Here is a 20,150-nt window from a genome sequence, read left to right on the forward strand (position 1 = left end):
CGCTGAGCGTAAGAAAATAATGAATGAATACCCTAGGAGACAATCTAAGATGTACATAAATTTTCTATTAATTTTTTCCCGGTATTTCTGTGAATCGGAAAACTGACATTTTAAAACTATAGGACAAATGCGAACTGTTTGATTTTACGTCTTAGCAGGCGATTACATTTGTCTTCTATACTGAACAGTTTGTAGTGTTAAGTATTCAGAATTCATTATAGCTAATTTATCTGTGAAGACAGTCAAATTTGACGGCAACGTCAACTAATCTATTGTTTAGCAAAAAGATGCATATATTAAATTTATACTTATATTAAACCCAAAATTTATTCCTTTTTATCACTGTAGCACCTTCTTAGACAGCATATTAATACAGTAAATTACAGTTATGAACACATTAAAAAAATTAATTTTATGCTTTCTCTTATGATGTATCAATAAGTGCACAGGATGAAGCAGGCTGAGATGAAGAATAGGACATGTATGCTACATGTTAGTGTGACACATTGCTCCACTCCTGTTTGCCGAAAACTGATCTGTTAGCTATATGACTTACATGTCCTGTAGTGTGACTGACTAATAAAATCAGAAGGTCCCACACCATCTTGGATTTCATCATTCTGCCTGAAGATTGTCATATTTAGTGATTTTTGTGCTATTACTTGAGTCCAATGAAAATGTGCTACTTTTGACCACTCGTGCATTAAAGATATATTACAAATTGATACACGTTGTGCGACACAGATGTAGGGTAATATGACATTACCATTTCAAAATGGTACTTACAGTTTTTGTAACGAATTTGTGCCCTGCACCTTTGAACGAAAGATTTTATTGACGGAAATTTATCTGGAAGGATTTGTCGCAAACTATCCTGTCTCATTCCTCAGACGAAATGAGGAGGTATTCATATTTTAATCATTTGGCTTCAGCTGGTTTCGATCACTGTCACACTGACACGCAGTCGTGGAACTTGACACCACAGTAACTCACTAATAGATATTTTCAACTATTAAAATAGTAATGTTGTTAATAAATAGTTCATGTCTGTAAGAGATGTTACTTTCTCTACGCATATCTACACGATGAGCGGCCTAAGCAGTTCCTTTAGGACGTATTGGAGACCCCAAATCAGGCATTTGGAGAAGCAATAATACAATGGTCGGAACTTAAATGGTGGCAAATATTTACTCACAACCGACATAAAAGGGATACATATTTGCACCTGTTACTGTCCTTCCAGGTAGTCACCAGTGTTGTCTAGAACTCGTTGCCAGCGATGTGAAAGGCGTAGTATACCGTTAGCAGAGCCTGTTCTGTTGATGGTGCGAATGGAGCGGTCTAAAGTTATGGTGATTCTCGTGTGCAGCTGTGATGGTGTTATCCTACCGCATTACGTTCCTCCACGGCAGACCGTCAATGCACAGTATTACTGTTCGTTTTTGGAGCATCGTCTACGACCAACTTTGCGAAAAGAGGAGTCGACACTTTCTGCGTAACCCACCCATCATTCTGTACGCCAAAGCGCGGGCGCATACAGCGCAAGCTGTGGGTGCTCTGTTCGGTCGATGGGACTGGGGAGTACTGTACCATCCAACATACTCCCCGGACTTAAGTGCTTGTGACTGATTTGATTCGGAAGATGAGGGCATTCGCTTCAGAACTGTTCCAGAGATTCGACAGTCAGTAGACTGCTCCATTCGCACCATCAACAGAACAGACTCTGCTAACGGTATACTACGCCTTCTACATCGCTGGCAACGTGTTCTACATAACACTGACGATTACTTTGAAAGACAGTAACAGGTGCAAACATGTAACTCTTTGCCGGCCGATATGGCCGAGCGGTTCTAGGCGCTTCAGTCTGGAACCGCGCGACCGCTACGGTCGCAAGTTCGAATCCTGCCTCGGGCATGGACGTGTGTGATGTCCTTATATTAGTTAGGTTTAAGTAGTTCTAAGTTCTAGGGGGCTGATGACCTCAGATGTTAAGTCCCATAGTGCTCAGAGTAATTTGAACCATTTGTAACTCTTTTTTATCGGTTGTGAATAAGTAGTTGCCACTATTTAAGTTCCAACCCTCATATACAGTCAATACTCGTGACGATTTCTTTGTCTACAGATTTATCGAAGAAGGTGCGATTTTTTCTTGAAGATGGTGCTGCGCAAATTCTAAAATCCTTTCGTGATAGCTTTGTAACGATATGATAATCATTGTGATTTACAGTGAAAATTTATGCTAAAAAGAGGCGTGGACTATGGTAAGTACACTGGTGACCAGAACTTAAGGACGAAAGTAACTTTAGCATGATGTATTACTGCCAAGTAACACAACTCGATGAAACTTTGACATACATAGAAAGAACGAAAGAACGGCTATAGTCACTGCAGGAGGTAACTGAAAGGAATACGCAAGGAAACGTAGAGAAATTACACTTTTGTTCAAGGGCGACAATCACATTGAACATGGTTTTTAATAAGGTATGTGACCACCACAGAAGGCAACAGATGCTCCGCAACTGCTCCCACATTGGCCACTAGGTTGGTAAGGAGTTCTTGTTGTAGGAAGTTCAAATCCATTAGCACGGTCGTCAACTGGTGGATGGTCGTTGATGCATGTGGACATACTGCAATATGTCTCCCCAACGCATCCCACACATGCTCAATGGGATTTCAGTCAGGGGAATTGGCAAGATAGTCTATTCATCAGATAACCGCTAGCACCATGAGCTCCTCCAACTGTGCTGTTTGATTCGGTCGCGAACTATCATCCACAAAAATGAAGTCAGGGTCGAATGCATGTGGAAGGACTAAAGTGTCACAATAAAGCTGACAAGTGAGTGTACCATGTTCAGCGTTATGGAGATCAGTATACCCATACAACATCATGTCTCTCCATACCATCATGTTCGATAATGTTCCTGAGTGCACTACTTGTTCCCACCCTACTCAGACTGAATCTACTCTCATCCAAGAAGACCAAGCAACACCACTCCTTGTTAGGCCAGTGTCTATGCTCTTGGGACCTTCGACAACATCCAGACTGAAATGTCATCTAGCCCTTTGCGGAATAAGTACTCTGATGGCAGGGGAAGGTGATATACCATAAAGCACCACACGAACTGATATTCATCAAACTGTGTAAAACTGTTCATCACTTACCAGCTGGAACCTCGTATGGAAGCATATGCTTTCCCATCGCATCCCAGACAAGCTCTTTGGGTGACAAAACAGGAACAAGACATGCCAGTAAAGTATCTGTACATTCCTAAATGCACCTGTGGTATTAGCTACAGTGCGGGGTCTTGTATTATCATGGTGGAATATACCAATTTGGTACCTCAGTCACAAAGTATATGACAACATCTTTCACAATTCTTGCCACATACTATCAAACATTCTCCTCTTTCAAAAATTACCAAATCAGTCCTATTGCCATATCCAATGACTACCCCCACCATGAGTCCAGGAGCTGTAGAGGCACGGTTTTGTCACCCACAGAGCTTGTCTGGGATGCGATAGGTAGGTGAATGCTTTCATACCAGTTTGTAGCTGGGTTTTGATGAAAATTTCTACACAGTTTGATAAATATGAGTTTAATAACATGGTGCATCATGGTGTATCACTTTCCCTGTCGTCAGAGCAGCTACTTCGCGAATGGGTAGGTGACGTTTTAATCTGGATGTTGTCGGAGGTCCCAGGAACATAGGGACTGGACTAATGAGGAGTGGAATCACATGCTCTTTTCGGATGAGAGCAGATTCAGTCTGCATAGTCATTCTAGACGTAATTTCATTCAGTGAGTGGTGGGAGCTTGTAATGCACCCAGGACCATTGTCCAACATGATCGTTTGATGCATTTGTTCATGACTTCATTTTCGTGGATGACAACTTGCGGCTGCATCAAACAGTACAGTTTGAGGAGTTGATGGTACTACAGGATATTTGGCGAGTGGATTGACCTGCATGTTCCCCAATATAAATCCCATAGACATGCGTGGGATGCGCTGGGGAGACATATTGCAGTATGTCCACATGCACCAACGACCGTCGAACAGTTGTTTACCGCATAAGTGGATTTGAACTTCCTACCACGAGAACCCGTTACCAACATAGTGACTAGTGTGGGAGCATATTGCAAAGTAAGTGTTGCTGTCTGTACTGATCACGTACCATATTAAGAACCGTGTGATATTTGAGCACATCGCCCACACACATGTTGCCCTCAAGTTGAGCTCCACAAACAGAAGTGATGCTCATTAACGAACACCACAGGATGACACTCAAAGTCCCAGTTAACTCTCTGTTTTGTGTGGCATGGTGTTGGTGGCAAACAACGCTTGCCATCTCGAAATACCTACCCATCTACCAGTAACATGTACTCACCAACGATCGTCTTGTGGTGTAGTTCTTCCGGAAAGAGCTGTGCCTGCGTTTCTTGCCACACTGTTGTTCTGAGTCCATCTCGCCATCATACAAGGGTTGCCCAGAAAGTAACGCACCGCTTTTTTTTCTCTGCCGAAAACACTGCTACGAATGCGAAACGTTACGTATGTATTATCTGAAGTCTCCTGAGCGAAAGTGCCAAGTTTCTGTCAATTCCAACACATAGCGGAGCTGCAGGACAGTTTCAAAATGGCGTCTGTAGGCGATGTACGCTCATGAACAGTGCGGTCATTGAGTTTCTCACTACAGAGAAAGGAACTGAGGGGAATATTCACAAACGCTTGTGCAAAGTCTATGGAGCATCTGCTGTCAAGAGAAGTATACAGTTAGTATCTGAGGGTGAGGTCATCAGAAGGCGGTTCGGCAGAGTTTCACGATTTGCAGCGGTCGAGGAGGCCATCCATGGCTGTCACGACTGACACACCTGACCTAGCCGCCTCGAACTTCCAACTTCCACTTGCTTGGGCCATTAAAGAATGCCATTCGTGGAAGACATTTTAAGGATGATGAGGAGGTGATTCACATAGTGAAGCATTGCGTCCGGCATAGAATGGGATGGAGATTACGTGGAAAAACAGGGTGTGCAGATAAAACACCATTATTTCATGTGTGCAATTCTCATTATGTTCAATAAAGAATTGTTGAAGAAAAAAATGATATGTATTACTTTCTGGGCAACCCTCGTACATTCTCCATTCCTTGCACTACAGCTTACTGTCTGTCCTGTCTGTCGGTGAGATGATACCATGATCCCATTCCAGTAATTTGACTTTCATCGAAGTTCGAAATATCGCATAAAACTCTTGAGTGCTTGGTGCTCCACATCCTGAAGATATTTATTAGAGGACACCTTGGGACACCATGAGCTACACTTGAAAAAATTATTTACGAAATCGGTATTTGGTTGTATATTCAATCATCAGTGGAATCAAATGCAGAGGAAATTAGCAAATGTATTTACATCGGTTTCTACAACATGACAGGTATATATATGATAGTAGGAATGTAAATTTACTTATATTATGTATCTCTATAGCAATGACATGTGTGTCAATTAATACGATAGCATTCAATGCTGATTAAAGAGAACACAGGCATTCTGCTAACGTATTAGTAAAAGCATCACCCTTCTTCATAAAGCTGAAAGAGGCATATTATGAAATATTCTAAAATAAACTGAAATGTCCATCCATGTGAGAAAACAACCGGACACACTTAATGAACAAATAGAGTATACACTAAATTTAAACGGAGTTTTAACTGAGCAAGTTCGATTTGGCATTTCTCCATAGCCTGTAAGTAAAATGGTGAAATTTCACGTGATATGTTATTTGATTTTCCAATTTTATACCTTTTGTATACTCTGCCTTCCTGTATCAACTGTCCAAAGACTGTATTTTATGTACTGCGTGTCCCAAAGTAACATAAAAAATGCTTAGAATGTTGTGTAGGAAGGCAAACTGATCGGTTTCGAAGAAGGAACCCTTACCGGGAAACGCAAGGCCTGGGAGATGGAGAGTGTCGAAGTCTGAGATCGAGCAGTTGTGGCCCTGTAGTCATCTGTCATATACGACCCTAGCTTAATAACATTCCTGACCAAGCGCTTCATTCCTCCACATAGCCCTTGGGCTCATCCTACTGCATATGTTGTGTGATCTGCCAGTGTAGCAACATTGTTCGATATGTACCACTGCACAGCTGCGGAAATGACCACCATGCTGTTTGCATACAGCAAAGTAGATTGCAATGGGAGAGCTGTGGCAAGGTTTTATGTGAAGCATTTCCCGAAAAAACGTATTCCGCATCGTTCCACATTTGCAATGATTGAGAGACATCTCAGAGAAGCCTGAAAGTTACACGTAGATATTTTCTGCCTGAGATGTGTTCATTGTACAGTAAAGTATTAGCACTTTGTTCTTGGTATTTGCGAATAAATTCCCAGTCTACTGTGAGCAGGTAATCTATGCTTGGGTTGAACACTGTACTTGGAGGAGTATGTGAAGACAATGTTTGAAGAGGACTCAGCCACCAGAACTCTGCACGTGGCACAGGCACTGCACGTGGGTAATAGTGACATGTGGCATGTGTCTATCACCACTGTCGCCAACCATATTATGTGTAGAAAGTCCAGGCATTACGGGAGGAGAACTATCCACTAGGGGTACAATTTGTGCGGTGGTGCTTACAACAATGCATGCTAAAGCAACAATCCGTGTGCTTGCTGCTATTCATAGATAAAAGCTTGGTTACTAGAGACAGCATATTTAAATTGCACAACACGCATGTTTGGGTGGACGAAAACCAATGTGCGCATGTGATTCAAAATCGCCAAGACAGGGTTGGTATTAACACCTGGACTAGGATATCATTAGCCCACATTTATCGTCAAACTGACTAATAGAACAGAGATCTACCTCACATTATTTCAGGATGTATTGCCTAACCTATTGGATGTAGTGCCATTAAATATTCAGATAAATTTGTGACTGCAACATAACGGGGCTCCAGCACATTTTGATGCCGATGTGCAGAATTGCCTCAATATTACATTTCCCAATCGATGGTTTGGTAGGAGTGGGCCAGTTCTATGGCCAGCACATTCGCCAGATCTGACAACTCTCGACTATGTGAAGGACCTTATTGATCGAGTCCACAGAGCGATTGAAACACTTCAAAGAAAACTGTATGTATTGTCTCTGACATGAGGCTCAGCACTACCAATGCAGGCTCTGCATTGACACAGTTCGAAGCCCATTTGTAGTGTAGACAGCACAATGTGCTCCTCATGTTAGGTTTATTGGCGTAATGTGTAACGCACAGCCATCTCAAACTTTGACGCTCTCTGTTTCTCAAGCTGTGCATTTCAGGATATGGGTTTCTTCTTGGAAACCCCCCAGTGTGCTTTCTCACACAACATACTGAGTATTGTCGTTGTTTTTTGGGACACCCTGTATATGAATGCTTGTCACAGACGTATATGACCTTAGAAATAACAAAAGACAGATAATGCAGACTCTTTGACCTGTCAGTTCCTGTTTACACTACATGACAGTTATGTCAGACATGATCAAGAACTGTTACTAAGATCTAATAGCACTGTATCAGACGTCACTGACGATGGACTATACACCGCAATACGGTGGCAAATAAGCATTTCAAGTGTAGTTCATGGTGTTTTAAACACGTCCTTTAATACATCCGAAAAATGAACATGATCACAGCCATCACGTTCACTCCTATAGGCATGTTGTGTGGCGATCTCCACTTAAAATTTGCATAACTTTGACACATTGGTTGGTCATTATGTACTTACACCATTCGCCACCTGTAGGAATGAGGATGAAATTTTAATTGAGATACCCCACTGGTAGTACCTGTCTCTTGTCCTGCGCCGGAGCCCTGCGCGGCTGCGGTCTGTCCCCAGCCTGAAGGCCTGGGTCACCCACCGGTTGCTGCTCCGCCATCCGCCTCGGTGGACCCATTTGCCTGCTCTCGGCTGTCCTGCCAAACACAGCACTGGAATTAGCGCAACTCGCTGGTTTCTACGGCGCAAGCGAAATTTATAAACAAGCTGTGTGCTTTGTCACGTTTGATGAAAATTACCCAAACAGCAGAGCCAGACCTCCTACCCGCTTTTAGTTGCCTTTTTATTAACTCAAGTACGCTTGGGTTGGGTAACTTAACGTTCTTGCATATCATTGCCATACTGTACTACAATACTTTCTCTTCTCTCTCTACCATGTTCGATTCCGTACCGGGATAAATAAAGAAGGGAATACCATGAAATAATTAATTATTTAACAAAGGAGATACATATTAGCACAACGTATATCGCAAGGGAAGTCCAGTAACTGAGAAAGTTACCCATCTCAACCACACACACAGATACGATCCATACTTCTTATGTCATTAAATTTGTGTACTACTTGGCTTATGCTTATAACGTTTACATTCAATGCAGGGATAGTTAAAATGGCGAGGATTGTTGTCCAAATCATCACATGTAATGTGGAGGTTCTTCTCTTTGACAAAGTTGTTTATTATAGCTTTAATGAAACTAAGGAAGTATATGCATTAACAACATCCTGATGGAACGCATTTCCTAACCCACTTGTGTCTTAGATACGATATGTATGTAGATATCGGTGGGATCTATGTTGCTATGCTAGGAGACAATCAAATCTCTGTCAAAAATGGATTTCGATGTGCAATTCTAACACCAATATCTAGTCCTCCGTTAACCTACGAGACTGGTCATGCAGTGCTGTTGAGAATGAAATTTTGTGGGGTGGGAAATCAAAATTCTGTTCGCGTAAAACCGAAATAATTTAGACGGGAAAAAGGGTAAACAGACATGAACATTAACAGTAACACATACATATTACACATTAATACACCCTGTTGATTGTTTCAAAAGCATACACGTTCATTCCTAGTCTGAATTTCAACAAGAGCGTGTAATACGTTGCAGTTTTATGCGGCCATCACCAGTTCGGTGGATGCCAGATAAAAATGACTGGCATGTTTGTCAATATTGCTCATCATTTTAATTACACGCCCTTGGATTATAGGAAAATGTCTCAGTTGACATTCCTCAAGAACGATCCACGTATTCCATGCTTTACTAACCCTCAGTGATCGTTCTTGGGCTATTTTAAACACAAAATTTCACATAATTTACCTATGCTTACTAAAATTATGAGGTTGGTAGTAAATTCTCCGTCTGGGGCCACACTTGACGACAGATTGGAGACAATGACCGACTGTAAAAAAGCCCATTGAATAGCAAATTATTTCAAACGCTGATTTTTCTTAAATATTTCGTAAAGATCAGACATTTTCCCTAAATACCTGTATACAAGTAATACCTGCGTTCGAGTTATCATCTAAGTAATTCATGGGACCACATGGATACTTCAAACATTAGATGAGGTCCAATTTACTAATAAAAATCTCAAATATTTATCAAAACGAGAAACGTTAATCGTAGTAAGAAAGTAAATTGAATTTAGAGCTCATCTAAGATCAGTTGTGGTTAAGCAATTAAAATCTGACTTAATTCTAACGGATGGGGGAAAGCTCCATACTTGCACTTGAAACCGAAAATCCTAACTGTTGCGTTTAATATTGAAAATTGCTACAAATGGTGGTCCTTAACGAAAAAACTAAAAGTATTTGTATGGAGTGTTGATAGGACATGTTCCGAGGCATCAAGGGATCACCAATTTAGTATTAGAGGGCAGCGTGGAGGGTAAAAATCGTAGAGGGAGACCAAGAGATGAATACACTAAGCAGATTCAGAAGGATGTAGGCTGCAGTAGGTACTGGGAGATGAAGAAGCTTGCACAGGATAGAGTAGCATGGAGAGTTGCATCAAATCAGTCTCAGGACTGAAGACCACAACAATAACAACGTAGATGTAGAAGGATAGGATGTGGATAACGTGATTTATAATAAAGACACACAGTAATGTTCCTTCCTTCACCAGAGGAAATGAAATAGAATGTCAATTTACGTCATTGAGACAATAAAATTATTATGCTCTCGTGATAAGGTAATGAGGCGGAAAACTCGTTCATTGTCAATGTACAAGACTTGAAAACATATTCTCACACACAAATTCTGGTTTCACTACTCCTGAAAACTTCAAGGGCTCTAAAAAACGCATGGAAAGAAGAACAGGGAAAAACACGATGGCAAACAGTTCGCCAGTATTCTGATATGCAACCTATTCGCCTTCATAACATTGTAGTTTATAGGTAGTACAAGTGATCGAGGATATATAACGTCAATAATAAGAATACTTTTACTTCATGGAAACTTCTCCAGTCACCTCTGCAAGACTGATCTCAAGACATTCCTCAAGTTATGCAGATGAGTCAACATCAGAAGGTGATACCAATCACATTTGCTTCTCATGTAGGTGGTATAATGATCAGGAAGTGACTTTGTGCAGGAGACTAGCAGATTTGAAGCACTAACGTCTCACTAGTATCGCCATTATCCTCACATTAGAAAATGCCAATGGCTTTGCCTCGTTGATGGACCATTTCTCATCGGAACACCAAAGTTAAGCTTAATACTTGGATGGGTAGCTGTGTCGGTATGCCACATAGTATTGGCTGCTTACACTTTGTCTTCATGATAAAGGGGAGGAGGAATAGAGGCATACAGTAGGGCGCCTAATCACCAAACTCTGAGCGAATGGTTGAGATTAAATTCCAAACCTCTCCATAGTGTCTCTTGAAGTGTATGGGCATATGACTCTGTTGATGGTGATTGGTCCTTTGTCGCCTTGGTGCTATTCGAAAAGAGTAAGTTACATGACACTAGGTTCACCCTCTCCATTCCGTCGTCATCCAACACAGACGTGTCATCACACCACACACACACACACACACACACACACACACAAACACACACACATATATCTTCACATCTCAGACACACTTACACAAATAACTGTCACAGTTCGTGAAGAAAAGGTGTGATTGTGCACGAAGGACAGGAAAACATTTCCAATTAGGCGGCCGAACCTCCTCTTCGTAGTCTCCGAGCCAACGATGCCATATGACATTTTTTTACGTAAGAAAATGCAACAATTTACAAAATAAACATAGATGTTTTGAGACCTGTAAAATACAGATAAAATCACTAGCTACATTTTGCACTGTATGTATTTTTTTGTCTACCTCCTGTAGCTGAGTTGTCAGGGGGGACTCAGGTTCGTTTCCCGGAACCGCTACGGAATTTTCCTTAGTGAGAGGACTGGAATGGGGTTCACGCAGCCTCATGAGGCAAAGTGAGGGGCTACTCGACGGATTAATAGCGATTCCAAAATCAAGAAACCTGACAACGGAAGGGAGGGCTGTGGAACAGCGGTCGATGGGTTCATCAGGACCAGAACGCTTAACTTTACTAATGTATTTATTTTAGTAATACATTAAGAAACACAAAAAACAGACTACAAACAATGATCAACAGACTAATGAGAAGAGTTATTTGAGATGAAGAAGCTAAGTTGAATTCTCAAAGAATGAAGAAATTCTGAGCCAACAGGAAACTGAAAATCGCTTTTAACAAAACTGACTGAAACAGACCAATAAATAAATATTGAGACGGTTTTGGATTTGGAACAACAATTCAACGGAATGAATAGTTCCTTCATTTGTCAACATAGTCACCCTGGCGACAAACACACTTCTCCCAACGAGAGACCAATTTGTTGATAGATCATTGTAGAACGTTTGACTTCGTTGACGGAGCTACAACCCACGTCTGCCTGCACTGCTTCGTCGCTATCGAAGTGAAGTCCTGGGAGGCGTTCTTTAAGTTTTGGAAACAGATGACAATCGGATGGGGCTAAGTCGGGATAACATGGAAGATGATCGATGAGAGACAAGCTTAGACGTAGGACTGGTGCAGACGTTGCTGCACTCCTGCGTGGTCTTCGTTGTCATGCTTAAGGAGAGGCCGCTCCATGTGGGGAGGAGGACTTCGAATTCTAAGCTCAATTACAGCGCGCTGTTTTACACGCACCTACACAGTTACGTTACAAACGCCACGTTGCACGCTACAATTCGGAGCCCTCTAGCGGCAGACCGCTGTGAAGAATAAAGATGGAGAATGTTAATAATGTTTGTTTTATTTAAAAGTTATAACAGTCTTTACATAAATATTCGGAGGCATTACGTTCTAACACACCCTCGTATTTAGCAAAGAATAGAAACTAATATCCTAAGAAGCCTTTCCAGCAGGTATTTGTCTGGAATCTAGCCTTATATGAAAGTGAAAAATGAACGATAAACAGAAAACACAAGAAGAGACTACAAAATTTTGAAATGTGGTGCTGCAGGAGATCAGATGGTTACATAAAACAAATAATGAAGAAGGACTCAATCGAGTAGAAGATAAGATAAATTATAATTATGGCAGACCTTGACTAAAATAATGGATGAATCGATAGGACACATACTGAGGCTTCAGTTTCGTAACTCAGGGGGAAAAGGAGGGGGGGGGGGGGGGGGGCGAGGCCAGGGCTTGACTACAATAGCAGGTTCAGATCCGTCAGGTCACAGTAGTTATTGAGACTTGCACAAAATAGAGTGAAGAACTGCACAAAACCAGTCTTCGGATAGGGAATCAGCACAACAAAAACACTTGTGCGACACAAACGCCAATACATATAACTAAAAAACTTACAAATTTTATTGTCCCGTGCAACAACGTAACGTAATCAATGATTTGTGATGATTTAATGATGCTTTGTCTCGTTGCTGCTGAAGAACTAACAACAGCTTATAAAGTTATCAAGTATCATCAATCCTATCAACTTCTGATGACACCTCCCGCACTGCTGCCTTCCTGCACCAGACCTTGTCTGACGCCGTCGCCATCCATATCCCTACCAAAGCCATACACCCTCACTGCCCAGCCCTGCTCCTGCAAGCCTTCCTTCTCCTTCGCAAATCCCGCTGCCTCTACCGCTCTTTTCTCCGCACTCGTGACCGGGACACATTCACCTTCCACCGGCAATTAGAACGACACATCCACAACATGCTTACTGCGAAGAAATTACGTGATTGGCGACAGACATGTACACAACCCAACACCACGTTCCCAATGAATTCTTCCAAGTACTGGTCTGCTTTCCACCGCCTTACTGGGAACCGCCCTACCTCACATTAGCCTCTCCTCCTTGATGACCGACCCCTTCCTGACAACCTCAGTAAAGCCAACCACTTTGCCTCCCACCTGTCCGATGTTTTTTCCATCCCAGATTGTCGACAGTTTCATTATTCCCTCTTCCCTGACGTCATCGACCGTACGAATACCTCTGTCCCTCCTCTTGCTTCTAGCTTCCAGTACTTGGGCCACACACCACCATCTGAACTTAATACTCCCATCACTACACAGGACATCAGCCTCACACTCTACACTAAAACGCAACACCGTTCCCGATCACGTCCGCGTTACCTACGCCACCTCAAGCACTACCCTCCCTCCTTCCTTGCAGTCCTTGCCACTCTCTACAACGTAATCCTTGCCACCAGCTTAAATACCCCGACCTGTGGAAAACCTCCCATATCCTGATGTTCTCCAAACCCAACAAGCCTCCATCTGATGCCCCTTCCTGTCACCCTGTATGTCTCACCTCAGTGTTCATCACCCTCTTGGAATCCATCCTTACCCAGTGCAACCATTACCACCACCACTGACACCACCTCCTGCCCATCACCCGGTGTGGCTTTCGATCTTCTTTCTCTGCTGATGACCAGCTCCTCCTACGTCTCACTCATGTCCTCTCCCTCCAACAACTCCCGTCATTCTGCTATTTTTGTCTCCCTCGACCTCGAAAAGACCTACGACCGTGTCTGGCATCCCGGTCTCCTGTTTAAACTCCAGACCTATGCCCTTCCTGTCAACTATGTCCGTCTGATTGCCTCCTTCCTCTCCCGCCGCCCCTCCTATGTTACCATCCATAACGCCAATTCCTACATCTTCTACCCCTCTGTGGGTGTGCCCCAGGGCTCTGTCCTCTCCCCTCTCCTCTGCCTCCTGTACATGGCAGATATGCCCAACCCCCCTTCCAGTACTCCTCCTGCAGTATGCCAATGACACCGCCTTCTGTACCCTCTCTCCTACCCTTCAACGGTCCCATCGTCTTCTCCAGAATCACCTTGACCTTTTTGCCACATGGTGTAACTAGTGGCTCCTGAAAATCAATCCTTCTGAGACCCAGGCGATCATCATAGGTCGTACCACTCGCTCCTTCCGGCTTCTTGATTCCTCCCTTACCATCTGCGCCCGTCCTGTCCGTCTCTCCCCCACCCCCACCTACCTTGGGCTTATCATTGACTGTCACCTCACCTGGATCCCTCATCTCCGCTCTATCCAATCCAAAGCCCACAACCGCCACCGCCTCCGCCTCCGCCTCCTCAAACTCCTCTCTGGTCGAACATAAGGGGTGGGACCCCTCTACCATCCTCCACACCCACAAATCCTGAATCTGTCCCATCCTCTGTTACACCAGTCCCACCAACTACAGACTTTCCCGATGAAAGAATGTAATTTTTAGGGCCACCGATAGCTCTTGAAACGAGATGTGCTATGACTTTTGGAACAACGTAAGTGAAGATATTACACGTTCATTTTGTACCAAGGGTGTGCTTTTCTATGAGATCTTCACTTAGTAAACTTAGTAAATCACTGTCTCATATTAATCTCGAAACTGCATGTGCACAACATATTAGTGACGTGACACGGTATAAACTCCGATGTGTTTCGACGAAAGTAGCAAATTCTAATATGGCAAGAAGAGTGTAGGTTTTAGTCACAATTCTTTACTCTTGACGCTTCTCTGAAAATAGCCAACAAGCCAAGCGAAAATAATTCGCTGCATTTTCAGCGGAATTATTTTTAGATACTAACTAAAGCAGAGGTGAGAAATCTTTTTAATGGTCACCATACCACAATGCAAGTGTGGAAAGGGAGGGCCTGCACTTAATATTTACAAAAAATGTGAACGTGGGCTTAAATGTAGAATGGAACTTCCCCTTCAGCGCTCGGCGTTTCTCCTACAGCGCCTACCCGTAACCCCCACACTACCGCTCTGCCTACACGTGCCCTGTCGACTGCTTGTCTATCGACCACGTATTCTGCGCGGGCTCTACCCTTAGCTTATTTTATTGCTCACCTGGAGAGCTGTGGCGGCTTGGTGGCTGTTGATCCGAATTCTCGCTGCTTCTTTGGATCCAGCCTGACGGGCTGCAGCAAGCCCGCCCTCGACTGCATCAGCACCGCACCTCGCTGCACACACGAGACCACAATAACGGCACACCAACACTAATTCATTTTCTGTGTGGAAGGGAACAAATACAGGGTGCAGTAAATTTTGGGCACTCAGACTACACAGTGCAGTTCATTGAATACTTGAATGAAAAAAAAAATGATATATAGTAAATTTTGCCCTGTGCATATTTTCGGTAGATACAGGAAAAAATATTTAATTTTTTTGCTACACTGTACTCAGACTGTGTAATGAAATCCAGACTGCTGCTACAGTAGTTTAATGATATATTTCTTGTGATGGATTCATTTCATTTAGATGGCTATCTTCAGACAATTTGCAAATGTTACATAACATTTTTTTTACTATAATGTTGGTTAATCATATTTTCGGATACACAGATCTGGTATTTATATCCATATATCATCAGTGGTCATTGTCACTCCGTATTGTACAATGTGATGTAGGTTTAGATCGCTCACACTAAAAACTGTTTTGTGATTTGCTTCTGTTGTTAATGTACATTTGTTGTAATTTTTGTAATGTGCGAAATTAGTATTTAATTTAGGGGCGACTATACACTTCAACAAGAACAACAAACAACAAGATTAACGTTGCCACAACTTAACAAGTAGCCTCTAGTCCCATAATGTTACATTAATGCCCGTTTCCAACTGGCTATGGTTGATTGGCTAATGGATATGGGTGCCTTCAATAATTGCTTACATAACATTTATGATTTACGTAATTTGTTAATAATAGTTCACTGAAAAACAAGTCTTAAAACACTTCATACAAAAGGCTTGTTAAACAACTGTTCCTTTTATTAATTGGGTAATAAATTCTCAACCAATTACAGTAGCAAACAATATCACTTCCAAATAAAAACTTACGGAATCGTAATGGTAGAAAGGTACCTTACAAACTTCAAAATTCACTTTAATTTAATAAGCAGATATAAAAATATATCCAAAACTCACAGTTAGCATATTTGTCAAATTCCAGTATTTATAGCCCGCTGAACTACAGCGCAGAACTGACAATTTCAAATCTGTCCAATGAGTAATCCTGATAACAGAAAATTATGTTCGCAAATAAGAAATATAATAACTTTATGGGAACGCCTATCCGGCATTGGCCACCCTTTTACACAATCGTAAATTTCGTTGAAAAGTGACATTTACTGCTCAATCTCCACACAGTTAAGTAAACCAACACCGCAGAAGTCACTGAAGATTAATACACCTACCATATTCCACCGCTTAGCCGGCCGCGGTGGCCGTGCGGTTCTAGGCGCTCCAGTCCGGAGCCGCGCTGCTGCTACGGTCGCAGGTTCGAATCCTGCCTCAGGCATGGGTCTGTGTGATGTCCTTAGGTTAGTTAGGTTTAAGTAGTTCTAAGTTCTAGGCGACTGCTGACCTCATATGTTAAGTCCCATAGTGCTCAGAGCCATTTGAACCATTTTGAAGCAAACCACAAAATAGATTATAACATAAGAGTCCTAAACTTACAGCACTTTGTAATACGACACACAGTGGCAATGACCTCTGATGATATATGGACGTAAATGCTAAATTTCTATATCCGAAAATATGATTAACCAACATTATAAAAAAATTCAAAAATTGTTATTTAAGTGTCGCAGATGGTCTGAAAATGGCATTCTAGCCGAATTGGATCCAACACAATAAATACGCCGTTAAACTACTGTACAAGCAACCTGGATTTCGTTACATAATTTCTCTGAGAGATAGTTTCTATGCAGCGGGCACATTGAATCGTAAAATATAATCAGATTTGCGACAGAGAATAAGAGTCCACAATTGTTTCAAAATCGAAAAATTTACAAATTTACTCCAAATACTATTTTTCAAAGAACGACATTATTCCACCAGGTTGGGCTTTAAACTATTTTATTTGCGCTGTTAGTTTCGCGCATTGCCCATCCTCAAGTGGATCGTTTCGTCAAAAACTCAAGAGTCGTGCATACTTATGCATAACACGACCGCCAAGGGACATCATCTTGTAACTTTACTACAAATTGCACTATAGAGAGTGATTCCTATTAACTTTCAAAAAGCCCAGAAGCGACGAAGATGATGCACAGACAAGTAATTCAAATTCCACAAAAGTGATGCCGAACATGTCGCGTCACCATAGAACGTGCCTCGCCATACGTGCAGCAGATGATACCTCAATCCGAGTGAAGCAAAACGTCGCTATCGCTCAGGACCAACATGCGCGACTCCAGCGCGTGGTGTTCGGTGTTCGAGTCTTGCGTTTTGCAGGCAGTATTTTTTCATTGCGTCAGACAATTAGGTGTTTACTCTGACGTAAGATTTATTATTTTATTTGTCGATATCTCGGTCTCCCCTAGTTTGCTGCAAAGTACAGTACAACAAAAACCTACGGTACTGTGTCATACGTAAATGAGTGTAAGCTTCTGAATTGAGTCGTTACTAGGCGTTCTTTTCTAAATGATGTGTCTAAACAGAAAAATGGACAAAAGGAAAGACAAACAGAATGAGAAAAGCTTTTATTTGGTCACTGAGAGGACAATAATTTTGTGACTTTTACGTTTACATAAAATCACATTTACAAAAAGTGTTAGAAATTTGCACCTATTGCTCGAATGTAAGTATTGCATCGCTCAATCATCCCTTCACGCCTAAGCTCAACTCCTGCAAGTGCGGCGAGGAACGTCATGTGGTGACGTCACATGTTCAACATTTCTCATCCATTTTTGGGATACTTCTCAACATTTGCGACCACATGTGTCTTAAATTACTTGTCTCATCGTCATTTACGTCGCTTGGGGGGTCTTTAAATGTTAATAAGAATCGACCTGTATACATGTTCATGTAACTGATACTTGTGCATGAGTGCAGAGGAAAATACGCAAGGCACTTGATTTTCAGACGACGTGGCCACGTTCACCGCTAGCGATGTACTTGAGAATGTGTAAATAAAACAATTTAAAACACGTCTTTGTGGAATATCGCCCTTCTTCAAATTTGCTGTAAACATTGCGTTTATTTCTTCTAAACTCGATCAACGGTCGCTACGTAGCATTTCTTCAATCTTTTCCACCACCACAATCGCGACTGAAGAACGCCCCCTTCATTGTTCGTAACACCATCCTCGTAAACAACTTTTATTTGTTAAAAATCTGGCACGGTGTGTTTCCCTCTGTAAGAAGAAACCGTGTTACACTCCTCACATCATAGATGCCGGGGTTCATGACAGAAACACTGATTTCAGCACAGCATTACAGTAAGTGTTTCCAGCGGACTGAGGCAAACGAGTTTGTGAGCTACTACTAACAACTTCTGGTCCCGGCGGAGGCTCGAGTCCTCCCTCGGGCATGGGTGTGTGTGTTTGTGCTTAGGATAATTTAGGTTAAATAGTGTGTAAGCTTAGGGACTGATTACTTTAGCAGTTAAGTCCCATAAGATTTCACACACATTTGAACACTTTTGAACTAACACCTTCTCCTTGAAAGCACTGATGCAAACCTTGCCAAAGAAAGTCCCTTTGAGCGTGAGAGGCTCATAGCTCTTACTTTCTAGACATGCCTAGTATCTTTCTTGAAGACAGTTTAACGCTGTCCAGCAAGAGGAGGTTGTATTAGTTTCTAATAGCATTTTTTAGTTTCCAAAAGAATTGTTTGGTTCCCAATGGAAATTTTAGTTTCCGAAAGGATTTCTAGTTTCTATGACGACTATCAGTTCCTGAAGGTGCTTTTAATTTCTCATGAGAATTTGTGACTGCTAGAAAGGATTTGTAGTTCCTTATGAAAATTTCTAATTGTTTAAGAGAATATCAATTTATCAAGAGAATTTTTACTTTACTAAGAGAATTTTTAATTTATCGAAACAGTCTTTAATTATTCATGAGGATATTTTTCTTTCTTAACAGAATTTTTAATTTCTCAGGATGATTTCGATTTTCAAGAATGGTGTTCTATCAAGAATGTTTAACTTGAAGATTTTGGCTTTCATGAGACCTTGCACTTCTTGATGAGATAATTAATGTTGCAAATGCTAACGCCGACGAAGGTGAGATATGGTGAGTGCAAGGTGAATTAGTAAGACAGAAAAGAGGCAAAAAAGTTTGGTTGGTGGGAGGATTGCTAGATTCGAATATGGAGGTGGTGGATTCGATTTCACGTGAGCGTAAGTGTTGATTTTTTTCTTGTTAATTTTACAAGTTGGTTAGAGTTGACAGTTTTCTTTGCAATGAGGAAACGGGTGTATATGAAAAGGAGGGAAGCAATGCTGACAGTGGACTGCAGCGCGTTATAAGAGAACAGAGTGAGCGCTTAGAGGCAAACATGTCTCTAAAAGTGATATAATAAAGAGATTGAGCTCCCGCTTCTGTGTCAGCATTAGGCCATTGCACGAGTTTTGTAATAGATCATCCTTTAATAGCTCGCCAAAGAAAGTAAAATTAACAAATAGAAATAAATAAGGCTACACCTACAATTAAAATTCTCCACCTCTAGCATGTCTACCCAAGACACTACCAAATGCATTATCTGAGCATCGTCGTTATATTGTACTGAATGAAGATTTTGTCTGTAAGTGTGGTTCCAGCATTTTCAAAATGCTATTCCCTGTCCATTTTGTTATCAAGTTCATACACATGACGAGATTTTGTTACAGATACTTTTATATACCTTTTATGCAAGGAATCGTTGTATAAAGTCCGAGTGTGTTAATGATTCGACTTTGTATATTGTTTCAGAATCGTCATTATCAATCTAGTGTCTTGGCCTCTGCTGAGTTGCCAAATTAAGAAAACTCTGTATATTACACATCGTAGGACGGTTCTCCACAGACTTCCTAAAAACGCATGACAATTACTTTGCATCTACATCTACATCTACATCTACATCCATACTCCGCAAGCCACC

General features: G+C 41.7%; 1 protein-coding gene across 10 annotated transcripts in view; it reads right to left on the minus strand.

Moving 5' to 3' along the window:
- The window catches only part of LOC126278677 (nascent polypeptide-associated complex subunit alpha, muscle-specific form-like), a 125,258-nt gene that overhangs the window by 85,636 nt on the left and 19,472 nt on the right, over positions 1–20,150 (minus strand). For all 10 annotated transcript variants that reach the window (XR_007550766.1, XR_007550767.1, XR_007550768.1 and 7 more), the window contains exons 3-4: positions 15,143–15,255; positions 7,821–7,947 (exon numbers count right to left, since the gene is read on the minus strand). Coding sequence is in view for 7 of the 10 variants with exons in the window: in XM_049978921.1 (XP_049834878.1) it covers positions 7,821–7,947; positions 15,143–15,255 (240 nt within the window). In the remaining 3 variants the exon portion in view is untranslated. The remainder of the gene's footprint in view (positions 1–7,820; positions 7,948–15,142; positions 15,256–20,150) is intronic.

This window comes from Schistocerca gregaria, chromosome 6, assembly GCF_023897955.1.
Source record: "Schistocerca gregaria isolate iqSchGreg1 chromosome 6, iqSchGreg1.2, whole genome shotgun sequence".
Lineage (NCBI taxonomy): Eukaryota > Metazoa > Arthropoda > Insecta > Orthoptera > Acrididae > Schistocerca > Schistocerca gregaria.